Below are 17,383 nucleotides of genomic sequence, written 5' to 3'. Positions count from 1 at the left end.
AGGTGCAGGACCAGGCCATTCGGCCCTTCGAGCCAGCATCACCATTCAATACAATCGTGGCTGATCATCCAAAATTAGTACCCTGTTCATTTCTCCCCATATCCCTTGATTCCATTAGCTCCAAAAGCTATATCTAACTCTCTCTGGAAAGCATCCAGTGAATTAGCCTCCATGCCTTCTGTGGCAGAGATTTCCCCAGATTCACAACTCTCTGGGTAAAAACGTTTTTCCTCATCTCAGTTCTAAATGGCCTACCACTTACTGTGGCTCCTGGTTCTGGACTCCCCCAACAATGGGATCATTTTTCCTACATCTAGCCTGACCTATCCCTTAAGAATGTTATATGTTTATAAGATCCCCTCTCATCCTAAATTCCAGTGAATATAAGCCAAATTCCAGTGAATATGTAGATTATTTGGCCATTGAAAATTACCTCTAGAGTACAAGTAAGTTCAGGAGTATGGGGAGATGAAGGTGGGGTGGATGGGTAATGAGAATTTAAGGAGAATAAAATGGGTTAGGATAAGGTTCGTATAAAAATGGATGCTTGATAGTTGCCACAGACGAACTGGCCCGAGGGGCCCATTTCCACGCAGCTTCCAACCAAAAAACTCCTAGCGACCCGTTGAAAAATAAGGCCTCCCTCTACTTTTCGGACATTAATGAACCTACATAAATTCAAAACTCAGAAGTGCAATCCCCGATACATTTTCCACTTCTCCACACCGCCATCCTGAACATGTCTGAGTTTCACACCAAATATGGCAAACCATCAGAGTATTGAGACTACAAATCTTCAAGAAAAAATGAACTTTCACTTTTCAACATACATACAGAAAACCACTATTCTTACAGTACAATGAATTTGAACCTAGGTTGCAGGATAACACAGTACTCTCCTTATTTTCCGTGTTCTGATGGATGATTGGTAGATTTTATATTAACAACTTTAGTTCAACATATGCACATAATGTTTATTTACTTATTGTAGTGTTGTGTGATTTGAGACCTAAATCAGGAATTTTGTTTATTTCGTTAAGTCACAATTAGTATGCTAGTTGGCTAGAGCTCACTACTCTGGTATCTTAAATCCCATCTTACCTCCAGGAACTTTATCAGGATTATATTCAAGAGCATTACTACAGATGAGGTTAATATCTATCAGGAAATCCTTCACTGTTTCATACTTGTGGTTATCAATTTTCATCATCATGGTTGATAAATCCATTGGTTGAATGATGACTTCCAAATAGTCGGAAACCTATAAGTTGGATTTATTTTAAAAAGAGCAGTTATTTTTCCTGTAGAATTCACAAAAATAAAGATCTATTCAATAGCAAGTTTATTTTCGCTACTGCAAGTTAAAAATACTAAAGGCTGTATGTTACATTGATTAAAAGAATACCTTCGCAAAAGTATCAAAATAAGTGATTGCTTGTCGATTTCAATGGCCATCTATGGTTAAAGTTGCAATTGTGTTTTTAAGAATATGGTGTCTTAATACTCCCAGAGGTTACATGGAAACAGATTATTTTGTCCTCTATGCAGTTTAAATCCAAGAAGCTTTTTTTTCCTCGTTGTCAATTTCTCGTAACTTAAATTTTCTCTATTTTCTAATCAATATAGTTATAATCAATTGTGCCATATAATATAAAATATTGATTCCGGTGTCATCACTCTCCTTATAACTTGTGTTATTGAAACATGCGTTATAGCATAATTACCCGCATTTCTATTTCCTCTGTTTGTTTCTAGTTTATACCAACTCCTATCCCTAATATTCCACTAATTAAGGATCCTATCGGAAAGCATCACAGCTTAATTTGATAACTGCTCCACCCAAACCACCACAAATTTCAAAAAGTTGTTAATGTCCACTACCTCAGCTAAACCAGCCTGCCTTCTCAGCCACTGAATCTATCTATACTTCATGCCACCTGGGGAAAACAGCTAACACTAAGAAACTCCATCAATCTCTTTCTTCCATCAGGCTTGAAAGCAACTACCCCAGATTCATCAGCATCTTCTCCAGTTATCATTCTTGGACAGACTACCCACAAGCTAACAAATGTATTTCTGACCCCCTGATCTAGCCCATTGCAGAACTTAAAACTTTTTTAAAATCTGCACCTTCTCAGTAGCTGCAACACCACCAGTAATCTGTCAGAGAACAAAGATATTGATGCAACAGCCGAGAAGGCACACCAGTGCTTCTACATCCCGAGGGGACTGAAGAAATTCTACATGTCTCCAATGACTCTTACAAACATCTATAGATGCATCATAGAAAGCACACTGTTGGGTTGGATCAAAGCTTGGTTTGGGAATAGCTTTGCCCAAGATCAGAAGACATTGCAGAGTCGTAGATGTAACCCAGTCCATCATACAGACAAGACACCCAACCATTGATTCCATCTACACTTCACACTGCCTCAGAAAAGTAGCCAATATAATCAAAGACTTGTCCTACCCTGGTTATTCCTTCTCTCTGCTCCCATTGGGCAGAAGGCAGAGAAGCTTGGAAGCGTGCACCATCAGTTCAGGAACAGCTTCTCCCCCTCAGTTATCAGGCTTCTGAATGGTCCTTCCATAAGCTGGAGTATCGTGCATTTCACCTCTATGCCATTGCAGACGTTGGACTTTGCTTTGGAACTGATGCTTTGCAATACCGACAATTACATTCTCGGTATCTTCCACTTTGCTTTACCTATTGTACTTGAGTTTGACATGATTGTACTTATCTACAGTTTTATCTGATCTAATTATAAAGTATGCAAAGCAAAGCTTTTCATTGTATCTGGGTTTAGGCTTATTATATTATTGTCACCTGTAGAGAGGCGCAATGAAAACCTAAACACAATATTCTTCATTTCCTTTCTCCTTGCACTAATTTGTGTACACATGTAAGGTTTTGATTCTAATCATGTTGATTTTTTTTAAACTTTGGTACCATGCAACAGTTTTCCCCCCCTATATCTCTGTTTAGGTTTATTATTGTCTCGTTACCAAGGCACAGCAGAAAGCTTGGATTTGCATGCTACTTACATCCAATAACCCCAGCCATTTCAACTGGATAATTCACCTTGAATCAATTTGCTGTACATTTAAACTGAGAAACCTCCACGTATTTGTTTCCTCTCTAAACTTTATATTTTACGTTTTGATCAACAAATGAATTTTACACCTCTGCAACATTTACTACTCCCTTCCAGCATTTTAAACATAGAACATAGAAACATAGAAATTAGGTGCAGGAGTAGGCCATTCGGCCCTTCGAGCCTGCACCGCCATTCAATATGATCATGGCTGATCATCCAACTCAGTATCCCCTACCTGCCTTCTCTCCATACCCCCTGATCCCCTTAGCCACAAGGGCCACATCTAACTCCCTCTTAAATATAGCCAATAAACTGGCCTCAACTACCCTCTGTGGCAGAGAATTCCAGAGATTCACCACTCTCTGTGTGAAAAAAGTTCTTCTCATCTCAGTTTTAAAGGATTTCCCCTTTATCCTTAAGCTGTGACCCCTTGTCCTGGACTTCCCTAACATCGGGAACAATCTTCCTGCATCTAGCCTGTCCAACCCCTACAATTCCCAATTATTCCCCTATTAATTTTACTTCTGTGATATACTCACTTCAATTGACTAAGTACTTGCCTTTCTTCCCATGGTTATACCTTTATTTTTAACTCAACTTAGATGATTTTCTTCAACTTGCAATGGTCTCCCTTTTAATTCAGCCCGTCCTTGGCACAACCTTAGTATCATTCCTGGATGCAATTTAGCCAAAAGCAGAATCAAAGCTGAAAAGATCTAGCTTCATATAGGTCATCATTACATTGTCCTTATTGCATTTGTAATCTGATACGCTCACGTAATCAGAATAGAGGGAATTACTGAAAGGGTCCCTGGTCAAAACTTTCCTTATAATTAGCTTTTAAAATGTTTCATTTGTAGTTGCAATTAATTTACCTCTTCAATATCCACAGGTTTACTAAAGATATTAAATCGTTTGTCAGTGGCAAGTCTTTTGGTAATATCCCTGAGAAATAGCCGAAGTTCCCGAAAGGTATTTTCCTCTTGTTCTTCCATTCGTTTTATTTCATCCTCTGATAGTTGTCTTGGTGGAGGGGGCATTGCAGGTGGGAGGACTTCCAATGCAAACAAAGCTGGGAAAAAAGATATAATCATAGAAAAGTGCAATGTAATTGTTAAACATTAGGATAAAATCCTAGGAATTCTTTGATCTGGGAGGACACTGTGTAGTTTATCCCTCATTTGCAGTTTAGACCTATTGATATTATTCATGGAAAGGTTATGAAAAAGTACTCTTTGCGGAGCTTGGAGAAAGATTGTTCCTGATTAATTTAGTCTTGGTTGATTATGGTTGTCAACTAATACCGTTAGACTGTGTAGGATTTTAAAATATGATCATCTTGGTTCTGATATCTTGATTCAAGATGGCATTTCATAAAAGCAAGATCAAATAGACATTAGAACAAACACGTTTGTTTTATGTTTCCAATCAGCAATGCCATTGCCCTTGTATTTTTGAACAATTGTGTTGGTGATAATCCAACAATGCAAGTTGTTTAGTTTAGTTGAGAGATTTAGCATGGAAACACGTCCTTTGGCCTACTGAGTCCACATCGACCATCAATCACCCATTCATACTAGTTCTATGTTATTCAACTTTCACATCCAGTGCTTACAAACAAGAAGAAATTTACAAAATACAATTAACCAACAAACCTGAGGTTTTGGGGATGTGGGAGGAAACCTGAGCACCCAGAAGATACAACGCGGTCACAGGGAGAACATGCAAACTCCACACAGACAGCACTAGAGGTCGGAATTGAACAAAGGTCTCAGGCGCTGTGAGGCAGCAGCTCTATCAGCTGCACCACTGTGCTGTCCTTTGAACCGGTAGGTCATTAGCCTTTGCAGTTTTCAGATTAGAGTCTCTTCCTTTTAGATATTGGCATCTTATATCGGGAATGGCTATTCTGGTGGTGTAGCCAGTTTTATCATCCCAGATTCTGGACCAGCAGTGAGAACATTTAACACAATGCAGAACATCCTAGATCTTTACTCAGACCATTATTATTTTCACTGGTCGTGGTCAGTTACTTGGCATTAGGTTTGGGTTACTCATGGGAGATGTTTTTGTGGATTTTGCGAGATGCAAGTGGCTGGAGCATGCTGAGAAATGCTTGCTGTTTCTTACTTTGATGCCACCAATTTTAGGACAATGCTTGGTCTACTGCTAGATTTGAACCATGGGTAACATTCTGAAAGCATCTTCTGCCTTTAAAACCCCACTTGACAAGTGATCATCCAGCGGAAAATATACAAGAAGAATGAAAGAAACTTGCACTTGCATTTCACGTCTTCATTAAGAAAAGTCAAAAGGAATAGAAATGTGAATATGCGCACCTCCAGATTCAGGGTCTTTTCTTCCCAGCTCATCAGGCAACTGAACCATCCTACCGCAATTAGAGAGCAGTCCTGAACTATTATCTACCTCATTGGAGACCCTCAGACTATTTTTGATCGGACATTACTGGCTTTATCTTGTATCTTACTGGCTTATTCTCATGTATCATGCATCTGTACACAGTGAATGGCTCGATCATTATCATGAATTGTCTTTCCACTAATCAGTTAACATGCAACAAAAGCTTTTCACTGTATCTCGGTACATGTGACAATAATTTTTCCTATCCACGTATCTGTCCAAATGTTTTTTTTAATATTATACCTGCCTTGTAGGAGGCATTTATGCTTAGGTTAGTTACTTTAGGTTAGTATTTCTGTACCTTTTTCCTAGCTTGTGGGTGGAATTACATACATTGATGGGTTTGTCTACATCTGAGGAGGCTATCGCAGACTCATAGATTGGGAGTTTTTTTAGTTTGCCTCGAGGGATGGTGAGGACAACAGTTTTACCACAATCACGTTCATGTTCATGAGACGCCACATGGAAGAAACAGTTAGTAAGAACGAAAAGTTATGAATTAGTTCTTTGTTTTGTGTTACTTCAATAAAAGACCAATTAATCAAGAAACGACGACTGGAAGATTCGCTTTTGCTATCTGTTAGTGCGTAAACTATATCTCCACCACATCCCCGAGTAGCAACAGTAATTAAAAGTTGGACATTGAAAATTTTAGAAATTGTCGTTACATGCCTCAACTACTTCATCTGGCAGCTCGTTCTATATACCAACCACCATCGTGAAAAATAGCCTCTCAGGTTTCTATTAAAACTTTCCTTTCTCACCTTAAACCTATGCCCCTACCCTGGGAAAAAGATCTTATCTATTCACCTCATAATTTTATGCACCTCAGTAAGATCACTCTTCAGTATCCTGTGTTCCAAAGAATAAAGTCCTACCCTGCCCAGCATATTCCTATTACTCAGAGCCTCAAGTCCTGGCAACATCCTAGTACTGTATCTCTAAACTAATTTAAACTAAATCTTCTCTGCAATCTTTCCAACTTAATGGCATCATTTTTGAAGTGCAGTTACTGTAAAAACAACGCATTCAATTTGTCTGCAAGCAGGCACTTGCAGACAAAGGTGATAATGATGATGTAGCAGGACTCTCACTTAACTTTTTTTATCTGTTGTCAGCTGGACAACCTAGGCAGCTTTTTAAGTTGCCAAATGACAGTTTAGGTGATCATTTATGAAGGCTTGCATGACGCGTGCGATAATGTGCTTGGACGAAGTGCGTAGTTACCAGTCGGAATTATGCTCAATGAAGCATTCACATATTATTTCTGCTTCAAATCAAGTCACAAACTAAACATATTCACCAATCAAGACGTGATATATAGCACAATGACATGCAGCAAAATTATGATACAGTATATACAGTATCTCAACTCTTTTTACACGTTGCAATGAATGCAATTTCTATTATTTCTTTCCACTTCCAAACAAAAATGTGGTTGGATTATTCAGCATATGATCAACCTCGGTGAGACCAAGTGCAGGCTTGGCAATCGCTTCGCAAAACACCTCCACTCAGTTCTCAATAGACAACCTGATCTTCCGGTGGCTCAGTACTTCAACTCCCCCTCCCATTCCGAATCTGACCTTTCTGTCCTGGGCCTGCTCCATGGCCAGAGTGAAGCCCACTGCAAATTGGAGGAACAGCACCTCATATTTCGCTTGGGTAGTTTACACCCCAGCGGTATGAACATTGGCTTCTCCAATTACAGGTGCTTTCTCCCTCCTTCCCCTCCCATTCCCAGTTCTCCCACAGCCTACTGTCTCCGCCTCTTCCTTTCTTTTTCCCGTCCCCCCCGACATCGGTCTGAAGAAGCGTCACAACCCGAAACGTCGCCTATTCCTTCGCTCCATAGATGCTGCCTCTCCAGCTGATTTTCTCCAGCTTTTTTGTCTACCAACGGGATCCCACCACTGGCCACATCTTCCCATCTCCTCCCCTGTCGGCTTTCCGCAGAGACCGCTCCCTCCGTAACTCCCTGGTCAATTCGTCCCTTCCCACCCAAACCACACCCTCTCCTGGCACTTTCCCTTGCAACTGCAGGAAATGCTACACTTGTCGCTTTACCTCCCCCCTTGACTCCATTCAAGGACCCAAGCAGTCTTTCCAGGTGCGGCAGAGGTTCACCTGCACCTCCTCTAACCTCATCTATTGCATCCGCTGCTCGAGGTGTCAGCTACTCTACATCGGTGAGACCAAGTGTAGGCTTGGCGATCGCTTCGCCCAACACCTACGCTCGGTCCGCAATAATCAACCTGATCTCCCGCTGGCTCAGCATTTCAACTCCCCCTCCCATTCCGAATCAGACATTTCTGTCCTGGGCCTCCTCCATGGCCAGTGAGGCCCACCGTAAATTGGAGGAGCAGCACTTCATATTTCGCTTGGGCAGTTTACACCCCAGCGGTATGAACATTGACTTCTCCAATTTCAGGTAGTCCCTGCTTTCTCCTCCCCTTCCCAGCTTTCCCTCAGCCCACTGTCTCCGCCTCTTCCTTTCTTCTTTCGGCCCCCCACCTTCACATCAGTCTGAAGAAGGTTCTCGACCCGAAACGTCGCCTATTTCCTGCGCACCATAGATGCTGCCTCACCCGCTGAGTTTCTCCAGCATATTTGCCTACCCATTCACACGTTCTGTTATCCACTTTCCTCACCCACTCCCTGCACGTTAGGGGCAATTTTACAGAGACAAATTAACCTACAAAGCCAATGCTTCTTTGGGATGTGGGAGGACCACACGCTTGCAGGGAGAATGTGCAAATTCAACACAGACAGTGCCCGAGGACAGGATCGAACACAGATCTCTTGCGTGTGAGGCAGAAAGTCCACCAGCTGTGCCACTATATTTTGTTTTCCAACACAACAAAAAATTATACGTTGGTAACTTTGGTTACCAAAAAAAAAGAAACTTTCCATTTTCAGTCTTAAATCTCTAAGTGTCGCTATGTCCCCCTTTACAGCTACTGCATGTTTTAATTCAGTACAAGACTATGGGGCAGTACATTGGCCATAAAGTTGCTGCCTAAAAGTGCCAAAGACCCAGAATTGATCCTGAGTATGGGTGCTGTCTGTATGGAGTTTGCTCCTTTTCTCTTTGATTGGATGGGTTTTTTCCGGGTACTGTTATTTCTTTCCACATTCCAAAGGTGTGCAGGAATCTTTTTCAGACCTAACCCAAAATGTAATATTTTCCTTTTGTCCAGAGATTCTGTTTGACCCGTTGAGTTACTCCAGCTTTTTCTGTCTATCTTCAGTTCAAACCAGCATCTGCAGTTCCTTCCCACACACACAATACTATCCGATAGAACTTTATTAATCCCAGGAGGGAAATTGTGTGGGTGGGTATATATATTATACGCCCACACACACATATATATATATTTATATAGTTATATATTTATATATAAATATACACTGTTTTGTTTTCTCGTTTATAACTGTTTACAGAGTACTATGTTTACATATTCTGTTGTGCTGCTGCAAGTAAGGATTTCATTGTTCTAACTGGGACATGAGAGAATAAAACATTCTTGACTCTTGACTTACGTCGCTAATGTGTGGGATAGAACTAGTATACGTGTGATCGGTGTGGATTCGGTGGGCCGAAGGGCCTGTTTCCACGCTGTATCTTTAAATTAAACTAAAAACACTAAAACCAGAGGAAATCCAAAGAAGGGCATCTACCCGAAATGTCACCCAATTTCTTCTATCCAGAGTTGCTGACTGCTCCATGGACTTCGCCCGCACAATTAAGTCTTCACCCTACCATAGTTACCAAACCAAATGCAATTTAAGATGGCTCTTTTTTCCCAAGAACCCTTTTTTGCTTAAGTCCAGGTCAAGAGTTTTATTGTCATGTGTTCCAGATAGGACAATGAAATTCTTGCTTGTTCTGCACAACAGATGTAAACATAATACAGAACAGGAGATAAAGGTTCAGTGTGTCTATATACCATAGACTATATATATACACGATAAAGAAACAGATAAAGTGCAATAGGCTGTTAGGGCACAGCTTTTAGGTTGCCCGGCGGGATTTTAGGTCGCCATTGGCACCCGGGCAACCGTTAGTTTCGAGCCCTGATGTAGGCTATTAAAGAAATGTTGACTGAATGATAGATGTTGGGAAGGACATCAGGAATATACCCCCTGCCATATTCATTATGTCACTAGTAAATTAGGCATACGATCTCAAAAATAAGACCGACAATGTAGTGCATATAAAAGTGCCAGCCTAGATTTTGTGCTGAAGTCATTAGAAGGGGACTTGAACTGGGAACTGATTCAAGGTTGAGTGTGCTTCCTGCATATTCAACTATTCATGCACCTGCGACGAGGAAGATGGGAGAAATGTCCCTTTGCAAACATTCCTTTGCAAATATTTTAAAAGATGACAATTCTATCTGAATAGCTACAAATTAATCTTGAGATAAACAACAAAGCCGCTTAAACCAAAATGCTGAATAATGCCCCACTATATCAGTTTATCATAAGTATGTATGTTACTAACACCATTGAGTGTTAGGTTGCAACAACTATCTGCTGCATGGTATTCTGAACATTTCTCATAGGTACAAAGTGCTGGAGTAACTCAGTGGGTCAGGTAACATCTCTGGAGAACATGGATAGGTGACATTTTGGGTCGGGCCCTTCTTCCTGAGTTACTTCAACACTTCATGCCTTTTTTTGTAAACCAGCATCTACAATTCCTTGTTTCTACTTCCCATAGGTGTTGGCTCTCCACGATTTACAAGCTAATTGTCTTATCGGTAGAAATAATAAATTGTACATAAAAATTTTGGGTACTAAGGAGAACCAAAGAGGTACACATTGTAGTTTGATAGTTGCAAACCTTCAGAATTAAACTGAATATAACTAATCGTCAATATGAAACTTAGCATCTTTCACATCAAATGCATCCAGTTAGCTACAGTATTTAAATATTCTGTCGTATTGCTCCTTGACCTGAACAATGTTTAAAAACTGCCAGATAAAGAAACAAGCAGCATGCATCATTTTGACACCATATTGTATTGTCAACAGAAGTTAACAAAGTTTTGATCTGGGCAAAACCACCCAGAGGTCACTAAAATACGCTTGATTTGAGAATTAAGGGACAAAAGTTTAGGGGTAACATGAGGGGGAACTTCTTTACTCAGAGAGTGCTAGCTGTGTGGAATGAGCTTCCAGTGGAAGTGGTGGAGGCAGGTTCGTTTTTACCATTTAAAAATAAATTGGATAGGTATATGGACGGGAAAGGAATGTAGGGTTATGGTCTGAGTGCAGGTAGATGGGACTAGGTGAGAGTAAATGTTCAGCACGGACTAGAAGGGCCGAGATGGCCTGTTTCCGTGCTGTAATTGGTATATGTTTATATAAAATCATAGTTATCAGAGTGGCAGAGCAGAAAGCATACTATTGGATCACATCCCCACTTGCTTTGGGAATAGCGCTGCCCAAATCCGTAACAAATTGCAGATGTGGATGTAGCCTAGTCCATTATACAGACCAGAGTTCCCACTACTGACTCCATCTAGATGTCATGCTGCCTCAATTAAAGCAGCCAACATAACCAAAGATGTGTCCCACCCCGGTCATTCCTTCTTCTCCCTGCTTCCATTGGGCAGAAAGTTCAAAAGTTTGAAAAGTCGAACCACCACTTAGCAACAGCTTCTTCTCCTCTGTTATCAGGCTTCTGAAGGGTGCTTCCATAAACTTGTGTACTATCCACTTCACCTCCTATCCACTGCAGAAAATGGACTTTACCTATGGAACTAATGCACTACAACGCTGACAACTATATTCTGTACTCTATTTTTCCCTTTGTCTACCTACTGTAGTGTGACGTGATTATATTATTGTATTGTATTATCTGATTTGATAGGAAAGCTTCTTACTGTACCTCGGTACATGTGACTTTAATAAACCTAAACCACCTGCTAAGACTGCTCAGGTTATCTGATTTGGGATCAAAGCAGAAAATTGGTATTTCCACAAAAATACGTAAATGCATAGAATTTCTGGTATGGGAAAACTCCTAGACGTGTGCCCAACAATTCAACTTTCTGCCCAACTAGATCCCTTTTGTGTTCGTGGAATATTGGTTTTGCTCCTCAGGTTTGTCAACAGCAGAAACTATGCAAATTTGGGTACAAGACTGGCAAAATAGATAAAGCTGGACAATGTTAACTGGCAAAAGTGTGGTAACAATAAAGGGTAATTTTGAACCTGCTGTTATTGCAAGCCAACCTCTTGAAAGATGGTTTTATTTGGCTCTCTAATATATGGAACAAATAAGATTTTCTGGTTTTGAATTTACTTCACAAATCACTCTCAGTTTACCACCATTTGTTCTGGGGAATGGGCTGGGGATGTGTTGGGTGCGGAGTGCTTTTTGGTGCTACTTTTTTAAATGTCACACTTTGCTGCAAGCCACAGGGCCAGCCTAAAAGTTGTTGATTTAAGGAGCTGGATGTCTTTGCCGGATGTCAAGTTATTTTGTAATCATGACTCCAGCAATGCCAGCTGAGGCTGAAGTGGGCAGAGGGGAATACAGGAATATAGATTTTGGATGCATCTTCTCGACAATCATGCCTATTTGCTTGGTGAGAATGAAATAAAAACAACCTAGACAAATGATAAATAGTGTCATATTTGACAGAAAAGTATATGAAATACAATTTGTGCCTATTTGCCATGCTAAAGGCTTAGATACAGTAACAAGTTAAAGTTAATGCAAGCTGAAATTACACGTTTTTAAAATAAAATACTGGAAACCAGTTTCAATGGCCAAAGAAGAACAAAGGAATGGAAATAAAGATCATGAGAAATAGATATGAAATGAAACAATGACATTCTTACTTGTTGCAGATTAAGACTGTTAATTCCCTAGAGGCTTATACAAAAGCATTATTATTAGTTATTCGCCAGGTACAATAACCATTTTGTGCCCAAACAAATTCCCATAATTGTCAAATACTAATTACTTCTGGTGGTTAACTATGTAATGCTCCTTGAGGTTGAGCTAATGGATCTTGTTTCCCAAAGTATCAAGGGGCTATCATCCTTTAAATGATCAAAATCCTAGTTTAAACTTACTTGCCAGATCAAAACTGGGTTAGCTTTTGTTGACAGCACAACAGTGAAGGTATAAAAATAATATTGTAATGATCTCATTAAGGACAATATGAAAACAATTTTAGTCCATGACTGCAGTGTAAACAATATTTAGCTTTGTTAACATTATATTATAACACGTGTAATCTGAACATCATGATAAACACATCACTTGTCTTCCTCTGCCAGTAGCTCTTACCAGACTTTTTCCTCCTAGGTGGAGGCTTTGCTGCTTGGTTTAATATCAAATCTTCAAAGAATTCTGTTCGTTCTCCTTCAGTAGGTCTCTGTAAGTCTATAACTTCCCCATAACTGATTTCAAAAATGCATTTTACCTACATGTTCAAAAGAAAAATGATTCTCATAGCAAACTTTAGGTTTAAATGTGTTCATAAATTTTTGCAATATTAATAATAGGATGGCACATTACAAACAAATCTTCATTTAGACAGAAGTAACGCATGTTTAGTCATGCTCATGTATTGCACAGTTTTCACTGTTATGACATACAATTTACTTGCAATTCATGTACTTGACGGTCCTTTAACCGTTTAGCTAATTTTAGTAGCCAAGAAAACGGCATGAGTCAGGACATTACTTTGCACATTTGTGATAGTGGTAATCAGTAGTGCAAACAGAAAGGACAAATTGTAATCTTGCCAATTTCCAATCTTGGATTTAGGATATTATGAATAATTGCAACATTTTACAGCAACATTTCAGTATGCTTGTTTTTTTTCAATGTTCAGAACTTGCAGGGCATCCGATGGGGTCCGATGACTGAGAAGTACTGCGCACATATTGATGACTTATGTTTTAGAAAAACACTAATTACTTTTGTAATGCATTACAATATAAATAATAATTTCAGCTTTGACTTACATCTGCGAAAAGGGCCCAATTTTTGTAGTGCAATGCCACAAGTTCCAGAATGCGCTACATTTTTTAAAATTTCCATACATACTTGCATAAATGCCAAGCTTTGAGATATTCACTTGTTATTCCCCTACATTTCCTTGTTGAGCTCCTCATGGAATGCAATGTTGCAGAAAACCTTCATAATTAGGCTAAGAAAACGTGTCCTAATACCCAATGCCACATTGTATTTGGCACATTACAATGGAAACGCTTATGAGAAGTAAATGGCGGTAGGTGACAACGGCAGGTCTTAGCCAATTTATCTTTTCGAAATGATTTAAGTGTTAAGCACTTAATACTTTTGTATGTTACTTTTTTGAATAACTTTAATCTTCAAGAGTTTTTGGTAGGAAATTAAGAAACACAGCGCAACATTTCGTGGCACGTTTATTGACTGGAAAATTTTGTTTGTGTCACTGTGAAACTAGAAATTTCATCGAGTGCGAACTGTAGTATTTATTCTCATCTTCCAACATCAATAATGTACTACCAACAAAGTATCAAATTTGGACACTCGGGGTTAGCTATAATTCAATGCTGGAAATACATTTATAGTCTTACCCATCTTTGTCTGCAACATCTGGCAAAGGATCTCTTTACTTACGATTATTTAATAAAGGCTTCTGAACACATATCTGCATATATTTATCATACAACAGTCAATGAAAATACGTAGTGTGATGAAGTTCATGTCCTACCTCATCTGGTAGCTCAGCATATGTTGTTTCAGAGGTAGCCAATATTAAAATTGGGGAAAATGGTGGTATGTCCTGAAGCAGGGTCAGGAAAGTAGCTCTCACTGTATCACTGATTGCATCCCACCACTCTCTAATGTGAGGCACATAAACTACGCTCGGTACTGTTCGGCGTGACTCACGGAACACCTAAATAGGATGAATAATCAAGGGAAAATATTGGGATAGGGGTGGGAGGGGGGAGAGAATTATTGACTCCAGAGAAAGAGGAATAAAAGGGAAGCAGAGAGAGAGAGAAAAAAAAAGCATTTAAGGTTTTCATTTAGATTGAAGGGTCAACATATGAATCACATGGAATAGGTTTTCTTCCATCATTCTCACCTGTGCACATGACTCCTCTGGCGTTTTGGCACTAACAGAGTACAATGCTGGCAAATCTAGTCTGTGTACAGAGAATTTTTCAAGCGAATGGAGCAAAGCAGGAGCAAGATGTGAACTTTGACCAGATCCTTTGTTTCCACAAAGAAGTAACCGAGGACGATGCGATATTGGCTGGTGAAGTGCTGACCTGCAAGAAGAAATAAAGTCAGTCATACAGAGTGGGAAAAGGCCCTTCGACCCAATTATCCACACTAACCAACATGCCCCATCTACACTAGTCCCATCTGCCTGTGTTTGGCCCATCTATCTATCCATCTACATACTACTAAAACATCTATCTATCTATCTATCTGTCTGTCTGTCTGTCTGTCTATCTATCTATCTAAATATTGCGTTGGGGGGACGGGTGAGTGGCAGACTATTGTGTTGGGGGAACAGGTACCGTTGGGGGAACAGACCTCCTGAGCGGCAGGGACCCAACGGGTCCCACTTGGTCTAGTATATTACTAAAACTCTGATCTTGCATGTTATGATGTCTGCATGTGTGATATCCTGAAATTACACCAAAACGGTACATAACAGCACTACAATTTTTGCACCACCTTACTTACAATTGTCCTGTGGTGTGTTTTCATCAAGCTTTGTTCAGATTGATGTTACATTTTACAAGTTATTCACATTTTTAACTACAAAATCCAGTTTCAGAAAGAATGACTTGAACACTGCGGTGGCAGTTGCAGTTACAGCTATGATGTCACAATGGGATTTCATTTGCAACAATGTTGCAATAACAGAACACTGAGTCCTGGCAGTAGGAGGCTGAACAGGAGGGGGAGGGAATGCTGGGAGAGGCAAGGGAAGTGGAATTGGATTTTTTAAATTAAAGTCCTTGCAATAAGTGCCTGCATTTTTTTAAAGTTTATAAAGAGGGAGGATGAAGAGGAGGGGGAGGGAGTTCTGGGGAAATGAGCTGCCCCTGCACAGTTGGGGGCTATGGGTGAGTGGTAGAATATTGCTTTGGGGGAACGGGTGAGTGGTGGAATATTGCGATGGGGGAAGCGGGTTGCATTGGGGGACCAGACCTCCTTTGTGACAGGTATCCAACGGGTCCCACTTGGTCTAGTATATACTATTAAAACTGTCATCCTGTTTGGGATTCTGTCTGCGTGCGTACGTATGTGCTCCCGGAACTACGCCAAAGCGGTACACGATAGCGCTATAATTTTTGGACCACCATACTCATATTTGTCCTGTGGTGTATTTTTTAAATCAAGTTTTGTTCAGATTGATGTTATATTTTACAAGTTATTCACATTTTTAACTTTACAAAATCCAGTTTGAGAAAAATAACTTGAAGTTGCAGTTGCAGTGGCAGTTAGCAGACATCACAAGGGGATCTCATTTACATAAACTGCCCGTCAACATTGTTCCAATGTTAACAAAGACAGGGCTCACTGTGCAATGAAAGATTTGTTACATTGTTGTAAGGAGAGGGAGTGGGGGAAGGGGCGAGGAGAGGATTGTGGTTTAATGTTATTGGAACAGATAAAGGGAGGGGAGGGGAATAGGGAGAGGAGGGGAATGGGGGGCAGGGGGGTTATGGAGTGAAGGAGGGAGTGACTGAGGGTAGGGGAAAGGAGGGAGAGGTGAGGGAGGAAGTGGGGAGAAGAGAGGGGAAAGAAGAGGGAGGGTGAAGAGGAGGGGGAGTGCTGGGGGATGAGGGGTAAAAAGCCACGCCTGTGAGTGGCCGAATATTGCGTTGGTGGACCAGGCCTCCCGTATGACAGGGACCCAACTGGTTCCACTTGGTCCAGTATCCTTCTAAACCTGCCCTATCCATGTACCTATCTAAATGTTTCTTAAACGTTGCGATATTACCTGCCTCAACCACCTCCTCCAGCAGCTCAGTCCATACACCCACTGTGTGAAAACGTTTCCCCTCAGGATCCTTTTAAATCTTTCCCCTCCTCACCGTAAACCTATGTCCTCCAGTTCTCGATTCCCCTACTCAGGGCAAGAGACTCTGTCTTCCTGTTCTATTCTTCTCATGATTTTGTACACTTTATAAGTTCATCCCCTCATCCGCCTGCACTCCCAGGAATAAAGTCCTAGCCTGTTCAACCTCTCCCTATAGCTCAGGCCCACGAGTCCTGACAACATCCTTGTAAATATTTTCTGCACCCTTTCCAGCTTGACATCTTTCCTATAACATGGTGCCAGGAACTGAACCCAATACTCTGAATGTGGCCTCACCAACGACTTATAAACATAACATAACCTCCCACCTTCTATACTCAATACTCTGATGATCAGACTGAAAATTTTAATTATTTCTCAATTCTAACTCCATTGCTTCAGATGAATGGAAAGGAACACCACCACATTTTTAAACTAATCAAAAGAGACAAGTATTGAAACGTTACAGTGACCAAGATACATACCCCAATAGAAGTGTTTAAAGCCTTAACCAAGATAATACATCATCACAGGAACCTAGCTCTTAAATTGTTTATAGCTTGATAATGAAAATCTGAGCATCAATATGCTTAAATACATTTTTTGCCCAACATATCTCATCCATATTACTGGTACAAGTACAAACTGTTTCATAACAATGCAAAATTAGGTATGATAACATGATAAGCAATAATTAGTAGTATATCGCTAGTAGTATAATAGCTACCGTATTTCCCGGCAATAAAGATGCTATTTTTTACCCAAAAACAAGGCATGAAAATTTACCTGCTTCTTGGAGAC

General features: G+C 40.3%; 1 protein-coding gene across 4 annotated transcripts in view; it reads right to left on the bottom strand.

Moving 5' to 3' along the window:
• atad2b (ATPase family AAA domain containing 2B) overlaps window positions 1-17,383 on the bottom strand; it is a 143,725-nt gene that overhangs the window by 34,191 nt on the left and 92,151 nt on the right. For 2 of the 4 annotated variants that reach the window (XM_055635370.1, XM_055635369.1), the window contains exons 18-22: window positions 14,627-14,813; window positions 14,249-14,434; window positions 12,832-12,967; window positions 3,974-4,170; window positions 1,102-1,261 (exon numbers count right to left, since the gene is read on the bottom strand). In XM_055635370.1, coding sequence (XP_055491345.1) covers window positions 1,102-1,261; window positions 3,974-4,170; window positions 12,832-12,967; window positions 14,249-14,434; window positions 14,627-14,813 — 866 coding nt within the window. The remainder of the gene's footprint in view (window positions 1-1,101; window positions 1,262-3,973; window positions 4,171-12,831; window positions 12,968-14,248; window positions 14,435-14,626; window positions 14,814-17,383) is intronic. The other 2 variants (XM_055635372.1, XM_055635373.1) reach the window with 1 other exon arrangement.

This window comes from Leucoraja erinacea, chromosome 5 (assembly GCF_028641065.1).
Source record: "Leucoraja erinacea ecotype New England chromosome 5, Leri_hhj_1, whole genome shotgun sequence".
Taxonomy (NCBI): domain Eukaryota; kingdom Metazoa; phylum Chordata; class Chondrichthyes; order Rajiformes; family Rajidae; genus Leucoraja; species Leucoraja erinaceus.
Note: the sequence above shows the minus strand (reverse complement) of the source record. Positions and strands in the feature narration are given on the sequence as shown.